Source organism: Gobio gobio (assembly GCF_949357685.1).
Source record: "Gobio gobio genome assembly, chromosome: 10".
In the NCBI taxonomy this organism is placed as follows: domain Eukaryota; kingdom Metazoa; phylum Chordata; class Actinopteri; order Cypriniformes; family Gobionidae; genus Gobio; species Gobio gobio.
Genome location: NC_137116.1, coordinates 939,484 through 951,849, shown reverse-complemented (window position 1 = coordinate 951,849; position 12,366 = coordinate 939,484). Strand labels below are relative to the sequence as shown.

The 12,366-nt window shown below is 36.8% G+C and overlaps 2 protein-coding genes across 3 annotated transcripts in view; one reads left to right on the top strand and one right to left on the bottom strand.

Moving 5' to 3' along the window:
- The window catches only part of ppih (peptidylprolyl isomerase H (cyclophilin H)), a 32,930-nt gene that overhangs the window by 1,329 nt on the left and 19,235 nt on the right, over nucleotides 1-12,366 (top strand). The window contains exons 2-4 of one of the 2 annotated variants that reach the window (XM_079827086.1): nucleotides 1,175-1,240; nucleotides 12,024-12,088; nucleotides 12,268-12,291. In XM_079827086.1, the coding sequence (XP_079683212.1) occupies nucleotides 12,036-12,088; nucleotides 12,268-12,291 (77 nt within the window). In that variant the 5' untranslated portion in view covers nucleotides 1,175-1,240; nucleotides 12,024-12,035. The remainder of the gene's footprint in view (nucleotides 1-1,174; nucleotides 1,241-12,023; nucleotides 12,089-12,267; nucleotides 12,292-12,366) is intronic. The other variant, XM_079827085.1, reaches the window with a different exon arrangement.
- Nucleotides 5,067-6,644, bottom strand: LOC307132625 (putative G-protein coupled receptor 160; the record flags this gene model as incomplete). Its single annotated transcript, XM_079827084.1, has 1 exon — nucleotides 5,067-6,644. The coding sequence occupies one exon, from the start codon at nucleotides 6,642-6,644 to the stop codon at nucleotides 5,607-5,609; it is 1,038 nt and encodes a 345-aa protein (XP_079683210.1). The 3' UTR covers nucleotides 5,067-5,606.

Sequence of the window (12,366 nt, the reverse complement as noted above, 5' to 3'; positions counted from 1 at the left end):
GTTTTCATAGGCTTAATTGTGTTTTAACCACTAATTTATATAAAACAAAGGTTTTAACACATTTTCGTACCCTACCGTAATAGTGATTTAAAAACAGCAATGTTGAGTAGGGGCTGAATAATTATGATAATTATAAATAACTCCAAAATATTACAATTATATATTGACATTATCACTTTTAATATGCATCCAAGGTGCATAATGCTTAATGCTGGAACCTTAGAAAAGCTTATGTTTGTACATTTTTACAGACTCTGCGGGGTTGAATAATTTTGATTGCACACACATACACACAACAGTATTGTAAAAATGAACAGTAATTATGTTGGTACAATTTAATTGGTACAGTATTATGGACTTGGTTCAGATATTAAGCAATAGCTAGTAATGGTGATTTTTGGTATTAAAATAATATTGTAGTGACTAGTGGTGGGACAAAATATTGATAGGGCAGTATTGTTGTCCTTCTCCGTGCAATATGAGAATTGATATGCTGGCGCCAAATATTTTTATTTTAATTAATAAAATAAGGCACTCTAAATAGACTTCCCTGCTCCCAGCGTTCCTACTTCATGGCTCCTCGAGGTGGCGCTCAACACATGAATAAGGGAAATGTGAACATAAGTTAACTAGCCTAAGAAAAAGAGGTTTTTAACAGGATGGTGGACACCAGTCTGAGTAAATTAATGATGCCCCAGCCACGTTTAAGTCCAAAGTCTAGAAAACCTGCACCCAACCTTTTTATGGGCATTTTGTTTTCATAGTTAGACAGATAACCCAATGTATCATTATAGGATTGTCTAGCAATATATTGATTATTGCAGAATTGCTTTATCGTGATATTATCGGTATTGTGAGCCAGGTATTGTGTATCGTATCGTGAGATTCCCACCCCTAGTCTATTGACTATTAGTGGGATGCTGTGTTTAGTTGTTGTGGCCTTGCATACAATGTAATTGAAAACATGGGAAAACATAAAGGGAGACATGACAACAGATAAAAAACAGTAAGGGTCTGAATGTTGCATTGCCAACTTAGCGGCTTTGTCGCTATATTTAGCGACTTTTTGGACAAATGTCAGCTACTTTTACAAATGTCGCCAGTACTGTCATGCGAGCGCAAGGTCTTGCTTTCTCCCTACCGTCTCACCTCTCTCTGTGTCTTCCCTGTTCAGTGAATGGCTGAGAGGAACAGCAGCACATGCCAGTGAACGCACACAGCAGCTGACAGACGTGAATGAGTGAGCTACACATGAGCAGAGCACACAGTGTTGCCACAGATTTATCACTTATCTGCTTTCTTTGCTTTATATTTAAAGAATTTAGTTTGACCCATTATGATTTCCAGAACGCAAGCACAACGTGGTGGCATCACGGATATTGTAATTTACGCATAAAGTAATCTAGTAGCGACATTTAGTGACTTTTTGGGCAGGCTTTAGCTAATTTCCTTGGAAAATAGTTGGCAACACTTGTTGCTTATCAAGTTTATCTGGGTTGTATTTGGTGTCGGCCATTTTACCTTGCTATAGGCACTGGTTTAATGTTCCTTTGTGTTAGTTCACCTAAAGCAACTCACTTGAGAGGTTATTGGTGACTTTGGGTGAATCTTATGAAAACATGAGGATAGATTTCATTGAAAATATTTTTTTACACCCATTTAAATTTTGTATAAATAAAATTACGCTAATTTTAGGATTATTATATATTTTTAATTAAGACTCATCAGAAAGCGGCTCTTCAAGGAGGTCTCGGTCCACTTTTGGTGCGCTCCCGAGTGCGTTTGCTGCATTTACACCTGCCCAAATGAACAACACCAAGGGGGGACAAAGAACTCTAGTGTGATTCAACTGAACTAAATGAGGCAGGTGTGAAAGCACCCTAAGCACCCTAAGTTCACACTTGTAGTTTGGTTCCCTTGGTTTGTTTGGTCCGGACCAAAAAAAACCCCTATAACATTTAGTCCTGGTCCAATTAGCGTTCAGATTTATCATCGTTCCAAAAGATACCGAAACTAAAGGCATAGGGATACTTTCACAACCTGATTGGTCTGCCTTTATGACGGATTGCCTATTTTGAGACCAAACTTACTGAACATACAAAACAATGCTGTGTGCTAAATGCGCTTGTTGTGTGAACATAGCCTGCATATGATGCTATTTTGACCAGCTGAGAACTCGTGAAGTGCTTATAAAATGTGTAAAAGAGTCAAAACAGCGGTAGGAATCCCTCCATCACACACACAACAAGCACAAACAAACTGTAGACGCGGTTCTGATATCTGTACTGAACTGTGATGAGCAACATCGTGACTACCAATATGCCTGAGCATTCGGTCCTTTTCAGGGTTCACACCAGGGCGTACGCACAAAAGAGCACACGCCACTTCCGATGCATAAGTTGTGATTTATAAAAACAAACTTGATGGGAAAATTTTTGCACTTGCACGCAAACTCTGACCCATGCCTACAAACTCTTTTACTAGAGTGAGAAAAGTAATGACGTAAGAACAATTTTTAAACACTTTTCATTTTGATATACACATTTACATTAATGTTCCAGTTTCATTAATGGCGATATGCACTGAAATTAAATAAAGTCATTACTCAGATTTTAAACTTTAGATGTGGATGTGCTTTTGATAATTTTTCCTGTGACACACTGTTTTAACGACAGCAAGGATTAAATATAGGCTTATTCCAAAAATTCCTCTTTAAACTAAACTGCTGATCTCATGTTATGAAAAAAAATATGTTTCAGCGAGAACGATGATCAGTGATGCACACTTACTTCAATATTACAGACACTGCAGGTTTCGGTGGTCGAACAGTCCATTGTCCGAATAGGTCCAATGATAATAGCTTACTGTACAACCACAGCTGCACGGACATGGAGTGTAAAGACATCTTCACAAAATTGTGAATAAAACCACTTTATTTGAGGAACTTGAAGAAAAAGTTAAGATTTGCATGTTTCCTTTTTAAAATACTGAGTCAGACAATTGTATTTACACTGCAATAAATAAATATAGGCCTATCAGTTTCCATTAAAAATAGCCACATCCTATATGTTCACATTACCAGCAAAACTGCATGAATGTGATTTGATTTGAATTGTTTAAAATGAACTAAATATTTTGAATTAAATTTGGCCAGTGGAAATGAATGAATCAACTTTATAAAAAAAAGTATAAAATACTTTTCAGATAATTTTGTTTTTATGGATATTTTGATGTATTTATTCTAAAACATAAAAAGGCAATGTGTAAGGCACAAATGGCATTGATAGTCTGCATTTAATATATTTCAATGTCTTGTACCTTTGACAGTGTTAAACATGGTGTCACGTGGATGGGAAATTGGGAATATGCATTGAAATGATATGCAGATGAGGTTATGCATACTAGGCGTTGTAAGCTCCATATATGGTGATTTCGGGGAGGAGATAGGGTGGGGATGCACATACGCACAATCTTCTGCTGGCTGGGATTTAGAATGAGATTTTTGTGCAGGTTCTGGCGTACACATGGTTTTATAAAGCTGAATTTTGTGCGTACATACATTTTAGGATGAAATCTATGGAAAGTTTTATAAATGAGGCCCCAGGGTTCGGATGGCAGCATTCACATATGTTCAAATGAACCGCACTAACTGAGCAATCGCACCAGGGTTCATTTTAATCAAACCAAACATGCCAGGTGTGAACACACCCTAAGTGTGATCTGTGCCATTCGAACCCTGGTGTGCACCAAACAACACCAGAGTTCATTTGGAAGCGGACTGAGACCCATTTGAGATCCATTTGAGTTCTGCTTTATATAATCAGCTCACATAACTTGTTTCTAAAATCAACATTTGAGAGTAAAAATCAGCATTGGCAACCATATTAAATGGTGTCGAAAACCAGTTGGCCAGTAAAAAAATTGTGAATTCTTACAATGCAATTCAGTGAGAATGATAGCCAGTTTTTAAAGAGTTTCTAATCTATTTTTTATTTTTCTGATGTTAGCGAATATGATCTTTTTTTCCTGTTGCTCAAAACACACAATCACCTGCCTTTACCTCCCCTAAATCATCAGTCATTTCCAAAAGAATTAATTTGTGTAGAAATATTTTGAAGTCTGTAAAAAGGATGTTAACACAGGCCAGAGACGGGACACGCTGACGCACAGAAAATACTGTACCAGGCACAGACTCTGATGTTAGATGTAATAAATAAATAGCCAAAATAAATAGCCTTATAGAATTCATACACTAGACCAGTGGTTCTCTGCACTGCACAGTTTAGATGTCTTAAAGGGATAGTTCACCCAAAAACTAAAATTCTGTCATCATTTACTCACCCTCAAGTTGTTCCAAACCTGTATGAGTTTCTTTGTTCTGCTGAACACAAAAGTTTGTAAAAAAAAAAAAAAAAATAGAGCAACTATTGACTACCATAGTATTTTTTTTCCTACTATGGTAGTCAATAGTTGCTCTATCTGCTTGGTTACAAACATTCCTCTCTCTATCTTCTTTTGTGTTCAGCAGAACAAAGAAACTCATACAGGTTTGGAACAACTTGAGGGTGAGTAAATGATGAAAGAATTTTAGTTTTTGGGTGAACTATCCCTTTAATCAAACACACCTGATTCAACACACCAGCTGGGTGTGTCAGATAATAAAGACATCAAAGATGTGCAGTTTTGGAGGTACTCTAGGACCATGGTTGGGAAATACTGCACTAGGCGCTTGAGTACATAGTGCACAGTGTCATTTCGGACTCAACTTGTGATACTCTATCACTGTGTCTACATTGGACTTATCACAGTAACTATTGCAAATCTAATACTCTGTGTCCAAAGTAGGGCAAGTGTGTGGTGTATGTCAGAAATAGAATGGGCCAGCAATTCACTGTCGGGGACTCATCATGGCTCTGTGCTGCATCCAGATTTGCTTTTTCTTTCACCATGCCACCCATGTCCAGATTAGACACAGTGTGATAGTTACAAACATACATAACACACAAATATTAAAAATAGTCAAATGTTAATTAAATTGAAGTATATCAAACATTTCTCTTGACTTATCTGTCATGGATGTTTATTTATTTTAATTTAGCTTGTAGCAATGCATTCTGGGATTACATAATTTGTGAAATTTACATATACTTGCTTAATTTTAAATGTCTTAGAAAATGGCACAATTATGCTACTTAAATCCATCTATTTTATAAGTGCATGTTATAGATCTTACTGTGAATGACTCATCCATGTTATTTTTATTTTTTTATTACCTAGTAATATATCAAAATAACTCGGTCTTTTGTGAAACCATAGGCATTCTCTGGACTTCTCCAATCATTAAATCCTCTTAAACCCTTCCCCCTCCACAATCAACATTTTTGAGCGCAACAGCGACATCTATAAATCTAATCAACAGCCGATGGATTGAATCAAGTCCTTACATTTTTTTGATAAAATATCGTGAACATGTACTTAACGATACGAAAGAAAAGATCTGTTGCTGCATCGACATTGCGATTTTGGAACAGAGCTATAGATTTGAACTTTCTTATAACATGTATGTTTGGCAGGAGAGTATCATGCCAGCCGTATAACTTTTTAGACTAGATCTCCTGAAAAGGCTTAGTGGGCTTGTGAACCATTATGGATAATCTCGTAGGTAGCTTTGTGTCCACAGTTGATGTTCCGTTGCTCAAGTCCCAGTAGATGTTCCAAAAACAAGTGTCATCTGGGAATTTGCTGTAAGGTCCAATCCTGTCACTTCTGAACCAATAGGCAATGCCAACCAGTACACTATTGGCACAGGCCATCCACAGAAGGTTGACACTGGCATAAGCTGGCACCAAAAAACCCAACAAGGTACATGTCAAACACATCAACAGGTAGGGCACCCAGTTCAAAGCAAAACCTAGTGTCAGACTGACAAAGAGGGGAGGGGAACTTTCTTGAATTTCCGATTTTCCACATTCCCCAAATTGACTATAAGGGAAGTCTTGATCAGGATCAAACGCTGGGTTTCTCAGCTCTGCCAGTTTATTGGCTCTACTGGTCCAACCAATCAGTTTCTTAAAATGAAGCAGAAGTATGAGACCCACCGCAATAGATATCTGCATACTAAATTGAAACACTACGGTAGATCCGCGAACACGACACACTAGCACTCTCAACTTGTCTTTGTAAATCTCTATAGGTTGTGTGTCGGTGTAGTGGTAGGTGAAAACGAAGGCTGATGCCCACATAAGCACAACCAAAATGCAGTAACTAACAACCCTGCTCCGAGAGCTGCGGGTAATGTCTAGGTTTGGGTAGCTAGCATAGTCAAACGCCCCAGCGATGAGTATGAGTACAGGAAGCAGGGTGTAGACAGCTGATCCATGAGCTAGGATGAAGCACATCGAGGTAGAGGTGGGTAGGTGTTCTTTGAGGATCCATGCGCTGAAGACCGCACAGACCAACAGCACGTCTGCCACGTACATGGAGACGCTGCAGAGCCCCAGGAGTGACTTGAGAATGCTATGCCTCCAGAAAGACAAAACGAATGTGTTCAAAGCTACTTTGGTGCACAGAATGAGCAGGTACTGCAGGGTCTCATCATAGGGAAAGTTCTCATTTTTTCCCTGTGACCAGATGATGGCCATCATAATCGCTGATGATGAAGGCAGATTAAACATTTGGTCTCAGTTCTCTCTATAAACACAAAATAATCAAATGGTTAGTCAGCGCAAATAAAATACGTCTCTCATTGTCTAACAGTGACACTAAGCAAATGTTTTGAATGTAAAATGCATCTCATGTACCAATGTAAAATTAAGGTATAGGCAGCATGATTGTTAATTGCATCTTGCATACTTTGTTCGATAACGGGCACTAGTGAATAGACACAGAGTAGTCTCCATAATATAATTATATTGTTGGTGCTCAATGGTTAAAACTGGCAATAAAAAATGTTTCGTCTAGTTTAACTTCTTGGTTAATGTGGCATGTAAGGTGGCAAAAAAGTCTGCAACATCGCCATTGTGTGGTCAGATCATTTTCTTCTCTTAAAGGCCCCCTGAAATCCAAATTTTAGTTTTTTAGCTTTTAGTATGAATATGTAAGCCTTAAGGTTATGAATAAGCTGGTGTGTTCCAAAACAATGACACTATTCGCATTTAGGAGATATAAGCATTCAAAACTTAGTCTCTCACTTCCGCTAAAATAGATCACAGATTTTTATGACACCACCGCGGACTTCACCTTCTCATCACATCTTCTGTCCAATCATATGCTCTCTGGAATCTGAAGCGTCCCAACCTCTAAATAGACGCTGAAGCTGCGGCTGAAATCGGTCACTTATGCACACGTTTACTATTTTCTAGAGCCCTGCATTTATGTTTTTCACGTCATACCTCAAACGCGGGCTGGGCTTCGGGCCTTTTTTAGGCTTCTCCTTCATTTTATATTTAAGACATTAATTAATTAAAAGAAACAATGATATTGTGCTGCACTGGTGGAAACAACATGAGACCATGATATTGCGATTGTCAAGACTGGCTCGCAGAGTGTTTAGAGTACGGTGCTATGCAACACGCATCGCCACAGTAAAGCAAGCCAACACGCAAACTGCCGCAAGTGAAACTGAAAATAGGCTTAGTCTTAAAAGCTCAAAAACACAATCATCTTCATTAAATCTAATGAGGCTAAATGCTCTTCTTACCAGTGCTTAGGTCGCTCGTTCTCATATTGCGTTCTTTGATCTAATGAGCTGATGAATTAGTGCAGCTCATATCTGTTGCTTTTGTTGACGTGAACTCCGTTAAATGTGCATATAGCGCGGATATTGAAGATCGGATTTAGCTTCATTTTGCGGAGAGGTGTAAGATAACCTTTTTTTTTTAAATTTTTTTTTTTTTAGATTGTGTAGCCCGTTTTGTTTGCTAGCAGCATCAGCCTGCCTCAGTTTGTCAAAAAATGCCATTTCACTGTGGTGGTGGTAGTAGGCCAAAACAAATTATGAATAATTCTTCTTTTTTTTTCTGCTGTAAAGATGGGCATTTTAACATGGGGCTCGATGAGATTCTGCTCTCTTTTGGAGCCTGTCCCTAGCGGCCAGTCGATGAATTGCAGTTTATGTCACTTCCGTATTGGCATCAAGAGAAACTGGGGGAGGTCGCCACTTGGGCAAAACATTAAATTCGTAATTAATCAGAAAAATCGCCCAGCCCTATCTCCCCCATAGTTCATCGCTCAAAAATGAAAATTACCCCATGATTTACTTACCCTCAAGCCTAGGTATATATGACGGTGTTCTTTCAGACGAATACAATCAGAGTTATATTAAAAATGTCCTGGCTCTTCCAATCTTTATAATGGCAGCCCAAAATTTGAAGCCAAAAAAAAAGTGCATCCATCCATTATAATAGTAATCCACACGGCTCCGGGGGGTTAATAAAGGCCTTCTGAAGCTAATTGATGGGTTTGTGTTAGAAAAATATCCCTATTTAACACGTCATAAAGTAAAATATAGCTTCCGCCAGACCGCCTTCTGTATTCAACTTCTGGAAAAAGCTTAACTTGCTAGACGATGACGTAGAACGTAGTGTAAGCCTTTTGAACTGCGAGAGGCGTTACACTTTCTTCGTAAGTTGAATACGGAAGGTGGTCCGTCGGAAGAAAGGTTTATTAACTGTATTAACTCCCTGGAGCCGTGTGGAATTACTTATATAATGAATGGATGCACTTTTTTGGGCTGCCATTATAATGCTTTGGATTAGCCAGGACATTTTTGAATATAACTCTCTGATTGTATTTAAAAGAAGAATGTAATTTTTATATATATATATAAATAATGTGTTAAGTGGTCTCTTATTTTTTTCCAGAGCTAGCTATATATATTCTAGCACTTAATAAATATGTCAATTTACAGCTGATTACAAGTATTTTAAATGCATCTCATAAGTTATATTGTTAAGTTATATAAAGTTATTATTTACAAAGAAATATTATATATTGATATTATTAAATATTTCATGTATTATTCATTATAGTTACAAGATAAAATATATATATATTTTTTTTTGTTATTGACTAAATGTGGTTATTATGAAGTCTTTCCAATATGTCGCTCGACAATAAGTCCAATATATATATTCCAATAAGTCATCGGTCACTGTTGGTTGAAGCCACAATCTAAACTTTTATATTAACAATATTTAAGGTATAGTTCAGCCAAAAATGAAAATGTTGTCATCACTTACTCGCCCTCAAGCTTTTCATAACCCGTATGACTCTTTCTTCTGTTGAACACAAAAGAATATAATTATTTAGAAAAATGTAGGTAACCAAACCCCATTATTCTTCAAAATATATTATTTTGTGTTCAACAGAAGAAAGAAACTTACAGGTTTGGGTGAGTAAGTGATGGCAATTTTCATTTTTGGGTGAACTATCCCTTTAACAACTATATCTTCTGTTTCTTAACTTTGCAGCTAGTTTTCCAATGCCTACATGTTTAGTTTTTTTGCATATTATGACAAATTAAATTAAATTAAAATCCATGTATAGCTCAAACAACATAAATGTACAGTAGATTGATGTTACAGTCTTATAAAAAAACTTAACAAGTACTCCTATATAAATGTTAAACTAGCACCCTACTAATAAGTGATATGAAAATGCCTTTGCCTCCTGTCAAACCTGACTAGCCGGATTTTGTGGTCTGCCTCTTTAGTTCCATTCATTGCTAGTCACAAATATTGGACCGAGGTACTTCTTGTAAAGATGTTGTTTAAAGCAGTGTTTCTTTCACGTTTTACAAATGGATCTATCCCATGCAGTCATAAAAAGATGATCACATGACAGCAGTATGATAATATAATAAAAAATCCAGTAAAATACCTTCTGAAATTGTAGTTGTCGTGATCTTGATACACTTTCAGGAGCTCCATCATTAGCAAGCGAATCTGTAACCTAGTCTTGTGAGAAAATGAGATGTGCTTGTTTCCTGTCAGAGCACATTCTTTAAACCACACCTATTTACCTGTAAATACATTCTTTCCCTGGACAATAACTAGGCGGTCCTGACTTTTGTGGACTCTGCCCATGTGACCCTCTTTTTAGAACGAGACAGAAAATATTACAAGGTGTGTTGTCTTTTTACAGCACTCATATCTGGTTTTGCAATTCATATGAGGATTAACATTGTTTAGTGAGGATTAAGCGTGTTTTTGGTTGGATTTTTCTTAATGGTTTAAATAATGAAATGACAGCCGTTATTTAGATAATTGCTTGTAAGATTGTGTAATTCAACTAGTAACTCAACTCGTAATACTACTTAATGTCTTTGTGTTTCTGTCCAGAGTCCCTTCAGCTATGGGTGGAGACCAGCGCTTGAAAGATTCTTAGGAGATATCACATGTTTTTAAAGCAATGTTTGGAATAGCTACAATGCTACTTTAGTCCTATTCATTCATCATGACACGCATATAGTTTCATAAATGGATCTATTCAATTTTAAAAATAACGAGGGTTACACCTTGAGTGTTTCAAAGAATTTAGTAGTTCTTTGCAGTTACATTTGGATAGAGGGAGTGAGTCTGCTTACCTGTGAATGTCCAGCTCTCATTTGGCAGTAACTTTGTTAAGGAGCTTTCTAGTAGTGAAATTATAAAGTAGCGGGGCAGCACTGACACTTCTGTGTGTGTGCAGGGTTCTGTTTATATTGTGTGTGTTGTGTGATCCTATTGTTTCTCTTATTAATCTTTGTTTTGTTGTGGTTATTTTGCTGCTGGTTGTATGGCTTTATAAACTATATAAAATAATGTGATATGGAACTGTATTGCTGTCCAGACTATATATAAGTAAAATAAAATATTAGTTATAGTTAGTTACCACGGTTATAGTTGACAGGATAACTTGCTGTGTTTTGTGTTAACTAATTATGAATAAATGTGCCATTGTTTGTCGCACTGGTATTCTTATTCAGTAAAGTGAGTACATTACATATACGATCTGTAAAAGCAAAGTAATAGTGACATGGTAAAAACACTTACTCACACTTGTGTGTTATGACATTACTGTCGGATCCGTTATAGTTGGCACTGCATCATCTTTTATTTTCACTCTAAACAAGACACAGTTTAAACCAGGTGTTGCATAAAGCCAATTCCCCTGAACAAATGAACAGTGTCTTACGGATGCGATCTGGAATTGTGTTAAAAATAAAGAAGTAGGTGTTGATCTTCTGCAGAGGCAGTCTTTCATCACACTATGTCGTCATACTGAAACAAAATCTAAAACGAGCTTGGTTTCAATAAAAGCTGTTTTTGGACTAACAAGGAAGTATTAAGTTTTTATAGTACAATGACATGCAATCAAACAATGTAAAAAAATCAAGGAAAATGTGATTTTTGCTATTCATGACCCCTTTAAGTTTTGTTTTCATGAAAAATGATCTTAGTTTGTCATACCTGTTACTGCTCCTGGTTCAAACATTTGTAATGAAACCAATCTTCCCTTGTGATAAAACCTCATAGAAAAGAAAATGCCATAACGTCAAACATTCTCAGACTGTTGGAAATGACGTCTCCATGACTATCACACACGTCCTCAGCTATGGATTCAAACAAGCAGCTCTTTTAAGACAGAGAATGGCCACCCTAACCCACGTGGGGCTGTGACAGCTCGGAACTTGCACGCTTCATTTCTCTAGTTGTGTGGGACAACAACTACCTTCATTTATTCATTCATTCATTCATTCATTCCTCAAGCACACTGCACATTTTCCATCCATGCCTCCCATCCTTTGTTGAAGTTTTGTATACTTGTTTTATTTTTTATTTGTTGGTTGTTTAAGTGCATGATTTTTTTTGCCACTATATTTCACAGATATAGTTTTACAGATGTTTAAAAGACATCATGGGTGTCACTGCAAACACAGAATGCAACATCTTTGATTTGATTGTTTGAATGTGACTCTGTGCATTTGCCTCTTTGTTTGTAGTCAGCTTTTTAAAATTGGTTATTTTTTTATATATTTTTAGGAAGTTGGCAGAATGAAGATAGAGCTTTTTGCTGACATTGTTCCAAAGACTGCGGAAAATTTTCGGTAAGAAAATCCCCAATCCATTGATGTATAAAGACAAGAATACACTCTAAAAAAACTGTTATGCAAAATGTTTAACCCTTTTCTTGACTACTTGTGTGGGAATTTATTGGTTCTTTTTAATGTAAATTCTAGATTTTCAGTCCAATCCTCATAAAATAATCTGTTTTTCTATCTTTCAGGCAGTTCTGTACTGGCGAATTCAAGTAAGTCAGTATCAGATTTCAGTGGGTTAATCAAGGGTTGTGCTACTTCAACTACATGTGTAGTTGTGTATAATA